The 19,717-nt window shown below is 42.0% G+C and overlaps 1 protein-coding gene across 7 annotated transcripts in view; it reads right to left on the bottom strand.

Moving 5' to 3' along the window:
• RBMS2 (RNA binding motif single stranded interacting protein 2) overlaps window positions 1-19,717 on the bottom strand; it is a 57,800-nt gene that overhangs the window by 34,740 nt on the left and 3,343 nt on the right. Inside the window, exons 1-2 of one of the 7 annotated variants that reach the window (XM_043889824.1) lie at window positions 13,473-13,929; window positions 13,176-13,317 (exon numbers count right to left, since the gene is read on the bottom strand). The exons of 3 other annotated variants lie outside the window; for them this stretch is intronic. In XM_043889824.1, the coding sequence (XP_043745759.1) occupies window positions 13,176-13,307 (132 nt within the window). In that variant the 5' untranslated portion in view covers window positions 13,308-13,317; window positions 13,473-13,929. Of the gene's footprint in view, window positions 1-13,175; window positions 13,323-13,472; window positions 13,930-18,794; window positions 18,924-19,717 lie in introns of those variants that run through there. 3 more of the 7 variants (XM_043889831.1, XM_043889816.1, XM_043889835.1) reach the window with 3 other exon arrangements.

Consider the following 19,717-nt stretch of genomic DNA (forward strand, 5'->3'; position numbering starts at 1 on the left):
GAGGGGTGTGAGCCTCCCTCCACAAAACGGCCGCCTGAGACAGAGAAGAGATGAAGGAAAAGATAACGTCTGCCTAGAGCTTGTTTTGTCCTACCTTGTCTTTTACCCTGTTTTCATATTTGACACAATTTCATTTTGGTCAGACGTGCAGAGATGACAGACCCTTAGTTAGGAAACGCCAGCACCCTCTTCTTCACCCTCACACTACCCACAGAAAGAATACTTCGATCGGTAGATTAGGGGTCTGGGTTCACCAAGGCCGAAAATCTCAAAGTCGTCAAAATATTCTGTTCCTGTGGTCATTAGAGAAATATTTTTGTTTCACCAAACAATAAATACTGGCAACACTACACATTTGAAGGAAGTAGCCTAGCCCAAGAATATGAAAGGCATACGTGCCTAGCCTATCTTCAGATCAAAATAAAATGTATATAGGCAACCACCTAGCCTCACATTAACTATATCAAGTTTGATCTTTATCTAGGCTTAGTTTTACAAATCACAACGGACTTTGGAAATAATTTTTCAAAGTTTGATATAATATACATAGATATATCTCTAGAAAGAGACACAAGAAGCAGTTAATAATGATGGCCACTAGAAAGACACACTAGGTATATGGAGGATGGATTGAAGACAGACTTTTTCCTTGTTTCCTTTATACGCGTTTGAACCTTTTATATTTAATACTAAGTCCATACATCTATTATCTATTTAAAAACAAACAAAAGTCTCTTAAAGTCTGACATACTTTTTTTTTTAACTAGGATAGAATGTTAAAACACTTGAGTCCATACAGCCTGACTCCTGGACCCATGTTCTCAGAGTTCCTAACATACCTTGAATCTCAAAAAAGACAGTGATCTGAATAGAATTAGTCCTTAGGAAAGTGTTAACCTAGTTTATCCAACTCATGGTTTAAACCACAATTGGGAATGGGGCAGAAGTTGGAGATAAGGGATTGGTTGCCAAAGTAACAATTGAAAACCAAAAGCCAACTATAAACAAAGGGATGAGGTCTCCAAAAGAGGGAGAGAAAGTTCTGTAAGTTCTATCTAGTCCCTGGATAGTAATGTCGAGGTTCTGTAAGAATTTTTGCAAGATCTAGTACCCACACCCACATAAAGACATTATTTACAGAATAGCCACAGTATGCTTAATCCATAGACAACATAGAAAAAGGGAAAATCCCTATTCTTTTAGGCTGATTTACTAAAACAAAACAGGTGTTTTCCTCTCTCCTTACTACAAAACAGTTTTGATAGCACTTACAGAGCAGAATCTCAGGCTCCTGCTTACTTTTGGTATCCTTTAGAGGGGAAACTGAAAGAAAATTTAGAATGAGAATAACAGCCTTATAGTTTAGAGGCAACCCTCTACTGCCCCCGCTTCTTCCCTCCATCCTCTCTCTTACTCCTCTGCATTCTTCTTCCATTTTTTCCCTTCCTCTCTATCTTTGCTTAGGCTTACTCCTGACAGTGGCTTTCAGCGGTGTCCTTAATTGACAACTAGCCGGTTGTTAACACAGTATCAGCATTCCTCTTCTTCACCCTTCACTACCCACGGTCCCACCACCAGGCACATACCCCGAGGAAGCCGACACTGAAAAAGACACAAGTACCCCAGTGCTCACTGCACTATTTACAGTAGCCAGGACATGGAAGCAGCCTGGATGTCCATCCACAGATGAATGGGTAAGGAAGCTGCTGTGGATACATGCAATGGAATATTACTCGGTCATAAAAAGGAATGCACGTGAGTCAGTTCTGGTGAGGTGGATGAACCTGGGCCCTATTACACAGAGGGAAGTACACCAGAAAGGAAAAAGAAATATCACGCACTAACACACACACGCGGGATCTAGAAAGACGGTGCTGATGACATTGTTTGCAGGGGAGCAGTGGAGACACGCAGAACAGACTCACGGACGTGAGCGGGGAGGAGGAGGGAGAGCGGAGAGAGCACCGTGGAGACAGACATCACCGCAGGTAAAACAGACAGCCAGAAGAGTTTGCTATGTGACTCGGGGAACTCTGTAACCACCGAGAGGGGCGGTGTGGGGAGCGAGGAGGGAGGGAGAGTCAGGAAAGGGGACACGTGTGCACCTGTGGCTGACTCATGCTGATGTTCGGCAGAAACCGACACAACTTCAATTCAAAATAAATAAAATTTTTAAAACATCATCAAAAAATCTACCAGATTAGGGATTTCCCTGGTGGTCCAGTGATTCAGAATCTGCCTTGCAATGCTGGGGACACGGTTCGATCCCTGGTTGGGGAACTCATATTTCGCATGCCGCAGGACAGCTAAGCCTTTGAACCTAAAGACCGTGCTTTGCACCGAGACGCGACCGTAACGAGAAGCCTGCACGCGACAACAACGCAGCTTCTGCTCCTCACAACTCGAGAAAGCCTGTGGGCAACAACGAGGGCCCAACAGAGACAGAGTGTTTAAAAATCTCCTAGACTTGAGCACTGGCCTGGTGCGTGAAAATGGAACTGGACTGAGGAATCTGACCAGCACCCTCACTGGGGGTCCCCTAGTGCCCACTGCACTGCCCCCTTCCCTGAGGAGAGGCAGACGCCAGCACGCCGTCCCTGGGGGCAGGCAGCTCCACTCGGGGGCACAGCTGCCTGCCGGGAGCACCACTCAGCTTCGCTACCTGACACGCTGGTGAGCCTTCACAGGGGCTGCCTCACAGGGGAAGACCATAGCTTTCTGTTTGGTTTGGTTTTGATCACGGCCTGCACCTAGATGAAAAAGTCTGCCTAATTCTGGCAGTTAGAAAATCCAGTGGCCCACAGAGAGGACGCACCATGGTGAATGTCGGCTTTATCAGTAATAAAGGTGTTGGTTTTATTTCCATTCGTCAAACGTTTTTCTTATTTCTCAACTGGAGTGGAGAAGAAGGATGCTTCAAACCGAAACCCTCAGACCCCACCAGTCTTTAAGGGTTAGGCAAGTATTTGATGGCTAAAGTGGAGGCCAGGGTAAAATGTTAGCATGCCTAGCCATACCAGTCTACAAATTCTGTAAATGTAAAATAATGGTTTAGTATTAACTAAATTTGGGACAACAAAGAAAATAATTTTCATTTGTAATGTAAGATCTTTATGTTACAAATAAGAAAAAAATAAGATTCAGTTTTGATATAAGCACTCAATTATTTCACTATTCAATTAGCAATTGAGTAGGGAATGAATCAATGTTCACTAAATGTTTTTTCAGAAAGTGTATTTGTTTATAGAGCCCATTATCTAGCAGAAAGTAGTTAAAACACAGGCTCAAAAATTAAAAGACTGAGGCTTAATTCTACTATTGCCATGTGTGAGCTGTGTGACTTTGGTAAGTTGCTTAACCTTACCTGCAGAATGCAGACAGTATCAGCAACTGTGTAATATGATTACTGTGAGGAGCAAAATACATACATATAAAGTGGGCAATGCCAAAGAATGTTCAAACTCCTGCACAATCGCACTCATTTCACATGCTAGCCGGGTCATGCTCAAAATCCTCCAAGCCAGGCTTCAACGGTACGTGGACCAAGAACTTCCAGGTGTGCAAGCTGGACGCAGAAAAGGCAGAGGAACCAGAGATCAAACTGCCAACATCTGCTGGATCTTAAAGAAAGCAAGGGAGTTCCAGAAAAACATCTACTTCTGCTTCATTGACTATGCTAAAGCCTTTGACTGTGTGGATCACAACAAACTGTGGAAAATTCTTAAAGAGAAGGGAATATCAGACCACCTTATCTGCCTCCTGAGAAAACTGTATGCAGGTCAAGAGACAATACTTAGAACTCCACAACAGATTGGTTCAAAACTGGGAAGAGAGTACATCAAGGCTGTATATTGTCACCCTGCTTATTCAAGTTACATGCAGAGTACATCATGCGAAATGCCAGGCTGGATAAAGCCAAGCTGGAATCAAGATTACAGGGATAAATATAAATAATCTCAGATATTGATATGAAGTGACACCTCAGATGACACCATTCTAATGGCAGAAAGCAAACAGGGAACTAAAGAGCCTCTTGATGAAAGTGAAACAGGACAGTGGAAAAAGCTGGCTTAAAACTCAACATTCAAAAAACTAAGATCATGGCATCTGGTCCCATCACTTCATGGAATCTACAATAGATGGAGAAAAAATGGAAACAGTGACAGACTTCATTTTCTTGGGCTCCAAAATCACTGCAGACGGGGACTGCAGCCATGAAATTAAAAGGTGCTTGCTCCTTGGAAGAAAAGCTGTGACAAACCCAGACAGTGTATTAAAAAGCAGAGACATCCCTTTGCCAACAAAGGTCCATTTAGTCAAAGCTATGATTTTCCCAGTAGTCATGTATGGATATGAGAGTTGGACTATAAATAAGGCTGAGTGCCAAAAAATTGATGCTTTCGAACTGTGGTGTTGGAAAAGACTCTTAAGAGTCCCTTGGACTGCAAGGAGATCAAACCAGTCAATCCTATAGGAAATCGACCCAGAATATTCATTAGAAGGACTGATGGTGAAGCTGACACTCCAATACTTTGGCCACCTGATGCAACGAGCCGACTCATTAGAAAAGACCCTGATGCTGGGAAAGATTGAAGGCAGGAGGAGAAGGGGACGGCAGAGAACGAGATGGTTGGATGGCATCACCATGAGTTTGAGCAAGCTTTGGGAGATGCTGAAGGACAGGGAAGCCTGGCGTGCTGCAGTCCATGGGGTCGCAAAGAGCCACAACTGAGAGACTGAACAACAGAAGCTCTTATAGTGCTTGAGATATGAAAGGAGCTCACATTCATGCGTTCAATGAATACTTAATGCCCATGTTAGAATACCAGGCACTATGTCAGGTACCAAGAACAAAACACTGACTTAAAGATGATCTAGAGACAAAGATGTAAGATGGTCTTGGTCCTAAGGGAATTCAGCATTTAGCAGAGATACAGCCATTAATCAAATAATCACAAAGTAACTGTATAATTACCGAGTGTGATAAATGGGCTAGGGAAGAAAAAAAAGACCAGAAGGCTGTGACCTACTTTTAGTTATTATAGCTGGAAAGGTGACATTTAAGTGAGACTTTAAGGATAAGCAGAAACCAGTCATTCAGAGAATGAAATAAAAGATCATTCCAGAAAGAGAAATGCGCAAAAGTGAGATTTGCAACTGAATCCCAAAGAAACAGAAGGCCAGTGACACTTGGGTAGAGAAGGACAAAGGTACAGGTACAAACTCTCAGGCTGTCTTAAGGGTTTGGCTTTCATTCAACCCTGTAGACAGTGAATAATTTTATGTAAGAGAGAAGTTATAAGATCTGATGGAGGTTTTCAAAATACTACTCTGGCTACTACGGGAAGAATAAAGAAGAGTTAAGACAGGAGTTGAAGTGGCAAGCTCAATTAGGAGGTCACTGTGATAGTCCAAACCAGAGACAATACAGCCTATGATTGGAGAGACGGCTATAAAGACGAACAGAAATGCAAACCTTTGAGACTTAGTTTACAGGTAGAATCTAAGGTTTTACTTACATAATAAAGTAGATGTGGGAAAGTATAGTGTCTAGCTTGAGTAACTGGATGGATGGGTATCATTCACTACTACTGCAGAGATGGGGGGCAGAGCCAACTTGAGGACTACAAAGCAATCATTACATTTTGAATACATTAATTTTAGTAACTTCTGAGACTTCTAGGAAAAAATACCAATTAAGAAGCTGGATACACAGAGAAGTCTGATCTAGTAGTTATCAGTAAACATATTAGCATAGTAATAAGTGAAATTTAGAAAGAAGGTATATTTAGAGAGAGGGCAAGAAAGCCTAAAGAACTAAACATACTCAGAAGCTGAGTAGGGTAATTGACAAGAAGGTCAGAAGAGGAGGAGGAAAGGGCAAGACCCAAGAAGGTGGTGTTACCAGAAGCAACAAAAGACAGCCAAGAAATGGGGAATGGTCAACTCTAGCAAGATAAGAGGTTATGCAAGATAAAAGACAACCAACAAACCACTTAAAAGTACTACGGACCAGACCAAGCAGAAGAAAGAATCAGTGAGCCTGAAGAGAGATCATTTGAAATTATCCAGCCAGAAGGAAACAAAACAAAGCCAGAACGAAGAGGAATGAAGAAGGCCTACGGGACTTACAGGGCTCATTAACAGAGTCCACATACCATGAGTCACGGAAGAAGAGAGGGAGAAAGGGGTAGAAAGCTGATTCAAAAAATAATGGCTGAGAACTTCTCAAATGTGGGGAGAGATGTGGACATCCAGGTTCATTAAGCTAAGAGCTCACTTCAAAACGTCAATCCAAAATGACCTTCTCCAAGATGTATTACAGCAAAACCATCCCACATGCCACAGGGCAACTGGGCCCACCGCCGTAACCGCTGAGACCTGCAGGGCCTAGAGCCCACGCTCTGCAACGAGAAGCCACTGCAATGAAAGGCCTCGCGCCACAGCCGGAGGAACCAACCTCCACGCGCAGCAACGACGGCCCACTGCAGTCAGAAGAATAAATACAGGAACAAAAAACTTTTTTTTTTAAGTCAGAAAAAAAAATGTCTCTCATACAGGAGAGTCTCCATAAGGCTACGAGTTGATTTCTCATCAGAGATATTGCAGGCCAAGAGTGAGTGGGACGATATATTCAAAATGCTGAAAGAAAAAAAAATGCAAAACAAGAAATACTTTACGCAACAAAGTTGTCATTCAGAGGTGAAGGTGAAATAAAGACTTTCCCTAACAAAAGTTGAGAGTTCACCACCACTTAACCTGCCTTAACAAGAAATGCTGAAAAGAATTCTTCAATCTGCAAAGAAAGGATATTAACTAATAACCTGAAAATACACAACACATTGATAAAGGTTAACATAGATTCAGAATACTCTAGTATCATAATATTAACCACTAAACTCTAGTATGAAAGTTAAAGGACAAAAGTATTACAATACCTATAGCTACAATAATTTTTTAACGGATACACAATATAAAAGGATGCAAACTGTGACATGAAAAACACAAAATGGGGGGGAGGTGAAAGGGCAGGTTTTGTACGCAATCAAAGTGGGGTTGTCATCAGCTTAAAAATAGACTGTCACACCTGTAACATGTTTCAGGTGAGCCTGACGGTAACAAGACAAAAACCTATAATAGATACACATGAGACAAAGAGAAGGGAATCAAAGTACACCATATCAGAAATCATCAATTTCAAAATAAGACAGTAAGAGACGAGAGGAAGGAAGGAACTACGGGATAGCCAGAAAACAATCAACAAGATGGCAACAGTGAGTCCTTGGTGTGTGTGAGCCGCTCAGTCGTGGCCAACTGTTTGCAGCCTCATGGACTGTAGCCCACCAGGCTGCTCTATCCATGGGATTTCCCAGGTGAGTATACTGGAGTGGGTTGCCATAAGTCCTTACTGAGTTATAATCACTTTAAATGTAAATAGATTAAATTCTCTAGTCAAAAGGCAAGAGTGAAGAGTGGCTGAATGGGTTAAAAAACAAGCCTGATGTTTATGCTGCCGACAAAGACTCTGCTACAGGGACACACATAAGAACAAAATGAACAAAATGAAGGGCTGGGAAGACATCCCATACGAACGGAACCAAAATAAAGCAAGGGTAACTACACTTACATCAGGGGAAAAGTCAAAAACTGTAACAGGAGACAAAGTCATTGTATGATTATAAGAGGGTCAGTTCATCAGGAGGATTCACAGCACAGAAGGGTTCATGCTGAAGCTGAAACTCCAATACTTTGGCCACCTGATGCAAAGAACCAACTCACTGGAAAAGATCCTGATGTTGGGAAAGACTGAAGACAGGAGAAGAAGGGAAGGACAGAGGATGAGATGGTTGCATGGCATCACTGACTCGATGGACATTAGTTTGAGCAAACTCTGGGAACTGGTGATGGACAGGGAAGTCTGGCGTGTTACAGTCTATGGAGTCGCAAAGAGTCAGACACGACTGAGCACTGGACTAAACTGAAAATATTAAGAGGACCTCAACACCAGAGCACCTAAAATATTAAGCAAATGTTAACAGATCTGAGGGGAGCAACAGATAGTACAATAATAGCAGAGGATTTAAATATCCCACTTTCAATAATGAACAGATCACCCAGACAGAAAATCAATATAGAAACAATAGACTTGAACTATACTTTAGATCAAATAACCTAACCTAACAGTCTTCCATCTAAAAATAATAGAGCACATCTTTTCAAGTGCACCTGGAACATTCTCCAGGATAGAGCATATGAGGTCACAAAAAGTCTCAGTAAATTTAAAAATATCGTAACTATACCAAGTATCTTTTCTGACCAATACGGTATAAACTAGAAACAAATAACAGCAGGAAAACTGGAAAATTCACGAATGTGTGGAAATTAAACACACCCCTGAACAACCAATGGGTCAGAGATAAAGTAAAAAAAAAAAAAAAAAAAATCTTGAAACAAAAATAGAAACACAACATACAAAAACTCATGGGATGCAGCAAAAATAGGGCACAGAGGGAAGTTAACGCACATGATAAGAAGAAAAAAAAATGTCAAACTACCTCAAGAAAAAGAAGGACATATTAAGCCCAAAGTCAGAAGAAAGAGGGAGATAACAAATATCAGAGCAAAAATAAATAAAATCAGGAATGGAAAGACAATGGGAAACTAAGCGTTAGTTTTTTAAAAAAGATAAAATTGACAAGCCTTTAGCTAGACTTACAAAGGAAAAAAAGACTCAAAGAAATATAATTAAAAACAAAAGAGGAGATATCACAAAAACAGAGGATCATAAGACACTGCTATGAACAATCATATACCATCAAATTGGACAACCTAGAAGCAATGAATAAATTCCTAGAAATGTATGATCTACCAAGTTTTAGTAATAAAAAATACAGAAAACCCAAACAGACTAGTAAGGAGACTGTCAATCTCCAGGACTAGATGACTTCACAAGTGATTCCACCCAACATTCAAAGAATTAACACCAATTCTCAAACTCTTCCAAAAAACTCAACAGAAGGGAACACTCCCAAACTCAGTTCACGAGACCAACATTACCCTGATACCAAAGCCAGATGCATACACTACAAGAAAACAGGCCAACATCCATGACGAGTATAGATGCAAAAATTCTTAATAAACACCAGAACAAATTCACAGCACGTTAAAAGGATCACACACCAAGACCAAGTCTTTTTTCACACTCATTTATCTTTGGCCGTGCGGGGCTTCGCTGCTGCCAGCAGGCTTGCTCTAGCCACCGAGCGTGGGCTGCTCACCACGGTGGCCCCTCGTGTTTCAGAGCGTGGGCTCCAAGCGCGTGGGCTTCCGGAGTTGTGGCGGGTGGGCTCGTTTGCCCCACAGCACGTGATATCTTCCTGGACCAGGGATCCAACCACTGTTCCTTGCATTGCAAAGTGGATTCTTAACCACTGGACCACTAGGGAAGCCCCAAGGACACATTTTATTACTGAGATTGAATAGGTTGCTTTTCGTTTTGTTTGAACACTTAGAAGAATTTAGTCTTAAATGGGGCTTCCCAGGTGGCACTGGTGGTAAAGAACCCAGTGAAGGAAATGTGAGAGATGTGGGTTCAATCCCTGGATGGGAAATATCCCCTGGAGAAGGGCCTGGCAACTCACCCCAGTATTCACGCCTAGAGGAGGAGCCTGACAGGCTACAGCTGGTCCAGAGGGTCGCAGAGTCACACATGACTGATGCAACTTAGCACCCACGCAGTCTTAAACACTTTCTGATTTAAAAATTTTAGGACTTCCCTGGTGGCTCAGTGGTAAAGAATCCGCCTGCCAGTGGAGGAGACACGGATTTGATCCCTCGGCCAGGAAGACCCCACACGCCAAGGAGCAACTAAGCCTGTTAGCCACAACTACTGAGCCTGCGCTAAAGAGCCGGGAAGCCACAACTGCCGACGCCTGCATGTCTAGAGCCCGTACTCCGCAACGAGAAGTCACTGCAACGAGAAGCCTGTGCGCTGCAGCCAGAGAGCAGCCCCCGCTCACAACTAGAGAAAAGCCTGAGCAGCGACTAAGACCCAGCACAGCCAAAAGTAAGTAAGTAAAATTAAATTTCAAAACCCTTTAAAATCTTTTTGAAACTTTCACAAAACTTTTATGTATCAAGATGCTTTTTTCTTTTCATTGTAGAACTTGTTTATGAAACTTCACTTCCTGAAAAAGAAATATTTGCAAATCATACACCTGACAAGGTATTAATATCCAAAATATATAAAGAACCCCTAAAACTCAATAACAACAAAAAAAATCCCACTTTAAAAATGGGAAAAGGAGTTCAGTATTTCTCCAAAGAAAATATACAAGTGACCAATAAGCATGTGAAAAGATGACCAACATCACTAATCATTAAACAAATACAAATCAAAATTATAATGAAATACTTTCTCACACCCATTAGGATGGCTACTATCAAAGAAATGGAAAATAAGTGTTGGCAAGGATTCAGATAAATCAGAACTTGTGCACTGCTGGTAGGAACATAAAATGGTACAGCCACTAAGGAAAATAATATGGTAATTCCCCAGAAAATTAAAAATAGAATTACCATATGATCCAGCAATTCCAATTCTGGGAATATACCCAAAAGAACTGAAAGCAGAGTCTGAAGAGATACTTATACACCCACGTTCACAGAAACATTATTCACAATAACGAAAAGAAGGAAGTAACTCAAGTATGTCTCACAGATGAATGGATACACAAAATGCGGTATGTACATTCAATTTAATACTATTCAGCCTTAAAAAGCAAGGAAATCTTGATATGTTACAACATGGATGAACTTTGAGGACATTATGCTAAGTTATGTAAGTCAATCACAAAAAGACAAATACCGTGTGACTACATGTATATGACTTAGAGAACCCATAAAAGACAGAAAGTAGAACAGTGGCTGCCAGTAGTCTGGAGGGAGGGGGAATGGGGAGTCGTTTAATGGGGTAGTTTCAGTTTTGCAAGATGGAAGTTCTACTAGAGACTGGCTGCACAACGTAAACGTATCGTACTTAACACTGTTACACTGTATACTTAAAAATGGATAAGATGGCAAATCTTGTTATACATATTTTACAATTAAAATATAAAGAGAGCAAATATTGAGAAAAAGAGTGGAATGTAATGAAGCAGAGATTCTAGCGGAACTACTTTTTCAAGAAGGTGGATTGTAAAAGGGATCAGAAAAATGGGGCAGTAACTGGCAGGAGACGGGATCAAGCAGGTTTTCCATTGTTTTGCTTTAAGGTGAAAGAAACTATAAGCTTGTTTATATGCACACAGGAAGAAAAAGAATGGAATCATATCTTCCATGGGTAATTTTAATGATCATTTACTATGTAGCAGGCATTAATTACTAAGAGTCCAATCAAGTAGGTACTCGTATGTTATGCTGTTAGATATGGGGCTGTAGGAGAAAGAACAGTCATGGGTAAGTCGAGAAGTTTGGCTTCAACATCTGGAGAAATGAAATTTACAGTAAACTTACATTTACTTAGATGGAGAAGACAGTGAGAAGGACGGCTGCAGCAGAGTGAGGAGGAAGAAAGCAGGCAGGAGCTCGGCTTTAAACACGTTAAATTTGAAATGTCGGATAAACATCTAAATGGAGATGTGATGTTAGAATACGAATCTGGATTGCAGAAGGGCAGTCCAGGTTGAAATCTAATTTGAGATTTGTCACCCTGTGGGTGATTTTCTCTTTTAACGTAAGGACAGATGATTTTCAGTGTTGTGGTAGTGTTAGGTACACAGCAAGGGGATTCGGTTATACATGTGTGAGCGTGTGTTTAAGTCGCCTCAGTCTTGTCCAACTCTTTGTGATCCCATGGACTACAGCCCACCAGGCCCCTCTGTCCATGGGGTTCTCCAGGCGAGAATACTGGAGTGGGCTGCCGTGCCCTCCTCTAGGGGATCCTCCCGACCCAGGAATCAAACCCACGTTTCCTGTAGAACTGGCAGATCCATTACCCACTGAGCCGCCTGGGGCTGTTACATATTATGTATGCACACAGTCCTTTTCAGATTTTCCATTAGATATGGATAATATTTAAAGCTATGAGACTCAATACAATTACGAATGGAGAAGTGTAGATAGAAAAAAAATTCAAGGACTGAGCCCTGGGGATCTCCCAACGTTCAAAGATCAGGAAAATTAGGAGGAACCAGCAAAGAAGCCTGCAGAGAAAAGGCCAGACACTAGAGAAATAGGAGGCTATGGTGGTCTGTAAACCAAACGAAGAAAGTGTTTCACGCAATTGTGTGATCAAATGTGTCAAGTGTCGATAACAGATTAAGTAAGATGAGGGTTATGAACTGACCACTCAGGAAAATGAAAAGTCATTGCAGACCTTTGTAAGAGCAGTTTTGGTGGAGCATTGAGAATAAAAGTCTAGATTGCATTTAAGAGAGAATGAGAGGGGTATGACATTTCCAGTAAGTAGGGAAGCTGTGAATCTACAGTAAATTTTATATTGCTAATGGAGACAACAGTAGTAGACTTAGAAAGCAATTTAGCATTGCCTCTTTTTAAACTGGGGTTTCCAAGGAGGCACAGTGATAAAGAATCTGCCTGCCAACGCACAAGATGAAGAGACTCGGGTTCTATCCCTGGGTCAGGAAGATCCCCTGGAGTAGGAAATGGCAACCCACTCCAGTGTTCTTGCCTGGAAAATTCCACAGACAGAGGAGCCTGGCGGGCTACAGTCCATGGAGTCTCAAAGAGTCAGACACGATTGAACACACACATGTATTTTAATTTTTTTGGCCACACGATGGGGCATGCAGGCTCTTAGTTCCTCCACTAAGGAGCCAAGCCATGCCCCCTGCAGTCATAACCACTGGACCACCAGGGAATTCTCCAGCATCATCTCTTAAAGGTCAACATTCACAAACTATACTCCACAACCCCACTCCTACGTACAAACTCCAAAGAAATTTTTACACGACTGTGCCACATATATGATAATATTCTGAGCAGCTATGTTAGGAACAGCAAAAGCGAACATGCCTGGAACAGCCCAAACGCTCACTGGTGGAAGAATGGATAAACTACGGTATATTCACAAAATGAAATATTATACAAGAAAAAATGAGTAAAATATACAACATGAATGAACCATGAAGATGTAATACTGAACGGAGACAAACCAACAGAAGGCTGTGCTGCCATAAGACAATGAAGCAGTGGCTGACAGCACAGATCAGGAGCCAACGACCTGAGTTCAAACCCCGGCTGGGCCATCCACTAGTGGCGTGATTATTCAGCTCTCTGCAGTTCATTTGCTCTCATCTGTGAAACAGGGAAAATAATAATGAAACTGTCATGAGGATGTAATTATGTATGTAAAGCACTTAGAACAATGTGAAAAAGCGAATTAAACATGGTTTTAAACTACATTTTTAAAAAGCAATAGAATGATAGCTATAAAATTTAAGAGTAGTTACCTTTAGAAGGGAGGTAGGCGGTGGGATGGGGAAACACTCCCGAGTCATGTAACCTACAGGCGCTGCTTCCGGCTCCTAAGCCGGCAGACGGGTTTGCAGCTGTGCCTCTTTGTAACTGCTGTCTTTACTTTGGGCCGCGCCGGGTCTCTGCGCGGCCAGGGCCTCTCCAGCTGCGGCAGCGGGCTCCGCTCTCTAGCACCCGCAGCGCGTGAGCTCACCGTGCGGTCCCTCCCGCGGTGGCGCGCCGGCTCCAGGGTGTGTGGGCGTAAGGCGCTGCAGCGCCTGGGCTCAAGCGCACAGGCTGAGCGGTTGCGGCACATGGCATCTTCCTGGGCTAGGGGTCAAACCCACGTCTCCGCGGAAGCGCGCAGGCGTTCCTCTCATTGTGCTCCATCAGTTTCAGTCCAGCCGCTCAGTCGTGTCTGACTCTTTGTGACCCCATGGACCACAGCACGCCACGCTTCCCTGTCCATCACCAACTCCCAGAGCTTGCTCAAACTCATGTCCATCGCATCAGTGATGCCATCCAACCATCTCATCCTCTGCATCCCCTTCTCCTCCCGCCTTCAATCTTTCCCAGCATCGGGGTCTTTTCCAACGAGTCAGTTCTTCACATCAGGTGGCCAAAGTATTGGAGTTTCAGCTTCAACATCAGTCCTTCCAATGAAAATTCAGGAATGATTTCCTTTAGGATGGACTAGTTGGATCTTCTTGCAGTCCAAGAGACTCTCAAGAATCTTCCCCAACACCACAGTTCAAAAGCATCAGTTTGGTGCTCAGCTTTCTTTACAGTCCAACTTTCATATCTGTACATGATATGCTTTATAGTTACATGTAATCTTTTGTGTTATTAAATAACATATTAAAGATAGTAAAAGAGAAGTAATGGAAGGAAATAAACTGGAGACAGCTAGTATATATAACGCTTAGAATAACAGTCTATTTACATAGGTCCTAGCACATTCTGGAGCTATTTAATGAATGTGAGTCAATGAACAAATAAACAGTAAGGCCATTCCAAAAGGAAGGAACAACAACAAAAAAGTATCAGAGGCTGAATACTACATGAAGCACAAAGACAAGAGAATCAGAGAATGTGAGGGATTGTGAACACACACACATATCTGGAAAGTGTCAAGTAACTCATCATGAACCTTTTTACCTTTTGGCTTCTGTATCTCCCATCTTTGAGAAAATTCTCCCCACACTACCACGCTCTTCCAGCCTTTATCTCATTTCTCTGCTCCCCATCTTTTTAAAGTAACAACTTTGGGCTTCTCTAATGGTCCAGTGGCTAAGATTCCATGCTCCCAATGCAGGGGGCCCGGGTTTGATCCCGAGTCACGGAACTAGATCCCACATGTCAGAACTAAGACCCAGCACAACCAAATAAAAAAATATAAATAAATATTAAAAAATAAAAATAACTTTATTGAGATGTAATTTACATACCATGTAATTAACCCATTTAAAACATAATTTCAATGGTATTTGGATCACTATAATCAATTTTAGAACATTTTCATTACCCCAAAATGAAACCCAATACCCACTGCTGCTGCTAAGTCGCTTCAGTCGTGTCCGACTCTGTGTGACCCCGTAGACGGCAGCCCACCAGGCTCCCGTCCCTGGGATTCTCCAGGCAAGAACACTGGAGTGGGTTTCCATTTCCTTCTCCAGTGCATGAAAGGGAAAAGTGAAGGTGAAGTCGCTCAGTCGTGTCCGACTCTTCACGACCCCATGGACTGCAGCCCACCAGGCTCCTCCGTCCATGGGATTTTCCAGGCAAGAGTAATGGAGTGGGTTGCCATTGCCTTCTCCCAATACCCATTACCAGTCACTTTTCTTTCCCTCCAAACTCTCCTACTCCATCTCCAGGCAACTGCTAATCTCCTTTCTACCTCCCTGGATTTGCCTATTTTGGACACTTCATATAAATGGAAGCATCAAATCAAATCAAGCTGATCCTTGAACAACACAGATTTAACTGCACGGGTCCACTTACGTGTGGGTTTTCTGCAACTGGTTTACTCTAAGGATGCAGAACTATGGATATGGAGGAGCCACGGATACGGAGGATCAAATATAGCGTATATGTGGATTTGCAGCTGCACAGGGCTGGTGTTACAAGCCCTGCGATGTTCAAGGGTCCAAATGTATGTAGTCTTTCGTGACTGGCTTCTTTCACTAACATAATTTTTTCAAGGTCCATCCATTTTGTAGACTGTATCAGTACCCTATGACTTTTCCTTTTTTTGGCCATATCACACGGCAGGTAGGATCTTAGTTCCCCAAGCAGAGATCAAACCCATGCCCTCTGTCCTAACCAGTGGACTTCCAGCAAAGTCCCAGTACTCTTAATACTTTTTAATCACTGAATAAAATCCAAAATTCCATTGTATGGGTAAACACAGTATTTTACTTATCCATGCATCAGTTGATGGATATATGGATTGTTTCCACTTTTCGGCTATAATGAATAGTGCTGTTATGAACACTGATGCACAGGCTTTTCGTGTGGACATCATGTTTTAATTTCCCTTGGGTATATACCTAGGAATGTGTTTAACCTTTTAAGGAACTGCCAAAATGTTTTTCAAAGCAGCTGCACCGTTTTACATTCCTATCAGCAGGTTATAAGGGTACAATTACACCACGCTATTATCTGTGTTTTTGACTACAACCATCCTTGTGGGTGTGAGGTGGTATCTCACTGTGGTTTTGACTTCCTTGTTGGCTAATGATGCTGGACACCTTTTCATGGCTATTTGTAGATCTTCTTTGATGAAATATCTATTCAGACATTTTGCCTGTTTTAAAATTATTTTTCCTGCACTTTCATCTTAATCAAAATTCTTAAAAGATCAGTCTGTATTTACCATCTATACTTCCTTACTTTCATTCACTCAACCCACTCCAACCCTGCTTTTACTCCCCAATCTGAAATTGCTTGTTAAAGTCACCAACCACCTCTCCACCGATAGAATCATGATTATTCATCCGTCTTCATCTTCCAGGATTACCTACGGTTTGCACATCTGCATTTTAATTCCAGCTGACTTTTTCTGGCCACACTGCACACTCTCACCAGGGGCTGAAGCTGGTGCCCTGCACTGGAGATGACGACCTTAACCACTGGTCCACAGGCAAAGTCCCTGACTTCTTATTCTGATTTGTATTTTCTTCTGTCTTGTTTCTTTTCTGTATTTTTCTGTCTTACAGCATATTTTCTTAGGAGATTAGAAATATAAACCAACAACCAAAGAGTATTGCCAGAGAACGGCAGATAACACAACTGGTTCAAGCAGCGTCGGTGTAGTGAAAGCATGCAGGGGAGGTGGGGAAGAGAAGGAAATCAGTGGGCACGGGCCTAAGGATTTGGACTTGGTTTAGCAGGTAATATATACCCATCCAGCAATGCAGGAGACCCAGGTTTGATCCCTGGGTCAGGAAGATCCCCTGGAGAAGGAAATGGCAACCCACTCCAGTATTCTTGCAGGGAAAATCACATGGATGGAGGAGCCTGGCAGGCAACACCCCATGGGGTCACAGAGAGTCAGACATGACTGAGCAACTAACACACATATACCCATCAAAGGTTTTTATACAAGAAATGCTCAGCACCATGCTGTTGGAATGCTGGAAGATTATTATGGTAGCGGGTATAAAATTACTTGGGGACAAGGGGTAGGGAGTGAAGAAACCAGAGACAGGGGATCCTGTGGGATGTTTATTACTATGGTAATAAGGGCCTAAGTCAGTGTGAAGTGAAGTGGCTCAGTCACGTCCAACTCTGCGACCCCGTGGACTGTAGCCCACCAGGCTCCTCTGAGCATGGGGATTCTCCAGGCAAGAGTACTGGAGTGGGTTGCCATTTCCATCTCCAGGGGAATCTTCCCAGCCCAGGGATCGAAGCCCGGTCTCTCGCATTGCAGGCAGACGCGTTACCCTCTGAGCCACAAGGGAAGCCTAAGTTAGCATAGTAGAGCTAAAAAAGGGGGAATCAATGGAGAGACATCACCAGTAAACTGTAAGCAACTGAGTTCACTTTATCACTGATAACAGAACTATTAGCTGCCAGTGGTCATGAGATGTTGGACTTTAAAAGTTCCTCCAGGGAATTCCCTGGCAGTCCCGTGGTTAGGACTCCGAGCTTCTACTGCAAGGGGCACAGGTTCAATCCTTGGTGGGGGAGACTAGGATCCCATACGCCACACAGTGTGGCCAAAAAATAAAACTAAAAAGTGAAAGTTCTACTGAATTTGATTCGATGAAAACTCCATGAAAATGCAGCAAACACACTGAAATCCCCTCTCCCTGTTAGAAGTATAAACCACCCTAGCATCGCTTCCCACTGTCTGCTCTCCTGAGTAAACTCTTCCAAAAACTTCAGGCGACTCAAACTTCTCAAAGAGTGAAAATCTGGCAATGCCTACCAGCCAGTTCTACTCATCACTGCCTCTGCTCCTCCACCCCACCCCACTCCCTGCAACTCCCCACCCCAATATGGCCTTCAATATGTTAAGATCAAGAAGAAATAGAAATTTATGCAAAATAGGTCAGGGAAGGCAAATTATCCCAAGTTAAACAACGTCTCTTTTCTTTTTTTCCAAAGGGAATGGTTGTTGATGCTCAGAGGAGTTAACTTATAATAACACATACCAGGAGGATGATGTCAGGGAAGGCGTGGTTAGGCTCTTTACAAGTCTGAAATTCCTTTACTCACAAACACTTCCTCTTTCAGACTCACCTACACACAAATCTCTAGACCGAGGCAACTCTTTCAGAAGCTGAAGGAAGTGCTGAGACCTTAGAACTCTGATCTTTTCACCTTTAGTCTTTTTTTTCTTTAAGAACTAATTACGATAGATTTTTTTTTTTAAATACCATCATTTTTCAGAATCTCTCTTTGAAATTCACATTTTCTCCTTTCTGTGATTTAGAATTCTCCAGGTAAGGATACTGGAGTGGGTTGTCATTTCCATCTCCAGGGGATCTTCCTGACCCAGGGATCGAACCAGTGTCTCCTGAACTGGCAGGCAGACACTTTACCACTGAGCCACCAGGGAAGCCCTTGTGATTATTTAATTCCATTAAAAAGAATGGATATTCAACACTACATCCTGAGAAAGAATGTGCATGCCTTTATCAGGCATTATACATTTGTTGATTGTATACCTATACTTACAACAGCCAAGAAAGAATAAGAAAACTGTAATTGTCCTTGGCTCCTCAGGAAACAATTTCTCTGATAAAATATACAAATTTGTTTCAAAATAAAACAATCCTTTTTTTTTTTTTTTGCCGAACTGCAGGACTTACAGGATTTGAGTCCCCTGACCAGGGACCGAGCCCCAGCCATGGCAGTGAGAGCGCCGAGTCCTCACCACTGCACCGCCAGGAAAGTCCCCAAACAATTCCACTTTTAAAAGACATTAAACAAAAATTAATGAAGTTACCAAAGGGCGGTACAAATAAATCTTTTCAAACTGAGCTCACTCAAGAAATTATTTTTATTCCACTAACCCAAAGTGACAACTACAGTAAATTATGATATAAAAATACTCCTTAAAGAAAACGGATCTCTACAAATCTGTTTACTTACAGATTTTGGTACAACAAAATGATGGAAAAGAAAAGCAGCTATTTATAATGTGTACCTTTTCAGAAATTTAGAATTTTATTTCAGTTTTTTAAATGTTCCAGACATCTCCAAAACTTTTTACATAGACTTGTCCTACCTGATAAACTTAGTTATTAATAGAAATGGCAAGTAAGCCAATGTCAAAATTAAAACTAACTTGTCATTGAAAAAAATGTGGGACAATAGACAAAGCAAACTGCTACTAATTATTTCCCTTAACGGGTGGGATTTAGGTAAGTAACTTCAGGACATGAAGGGAAGATTTTTTGTTTTATATACCTCTTGATGCTTAAATTTTAAAAATAAATATGTCTTATGTTTATTACTAAAAACTAACAACTTATTTTAAAAACTAACCTTTGGTATAAAACAGCCAAATTACACGATCAGATTCACTCGAAACATTCTTCTCAAAAAATGAACACATTGAGCTGTACATACCAACAAAAAGACAAACAGTAACACAGTAATCACTTCATTTAAATAAGCCCAGTACCTACAAACCTATATATACACACAAGGCGTCACAGTCACAAAGTGATGCCATCATAACTCTGACCTGTAAGAACCCAAAGGACATTAGATAAATACCCTGAGCAAT

The sequence above is a fragment of the Cervus elaphus genome, chromosome 3 (genome assembly GCF_910594005.1).
Source record: "Cervus elaphus chromosome 3, mCerEla1.1, whole genome shotgun sequence".
In the NCBI taxonomy this organism is placed as follows: domain Eukaryota; kingdom Metazoa; phylum Chordata; class Mammalia; order Artiodactyla; family Cervidae; genus Cervus; species Cervus elaphus.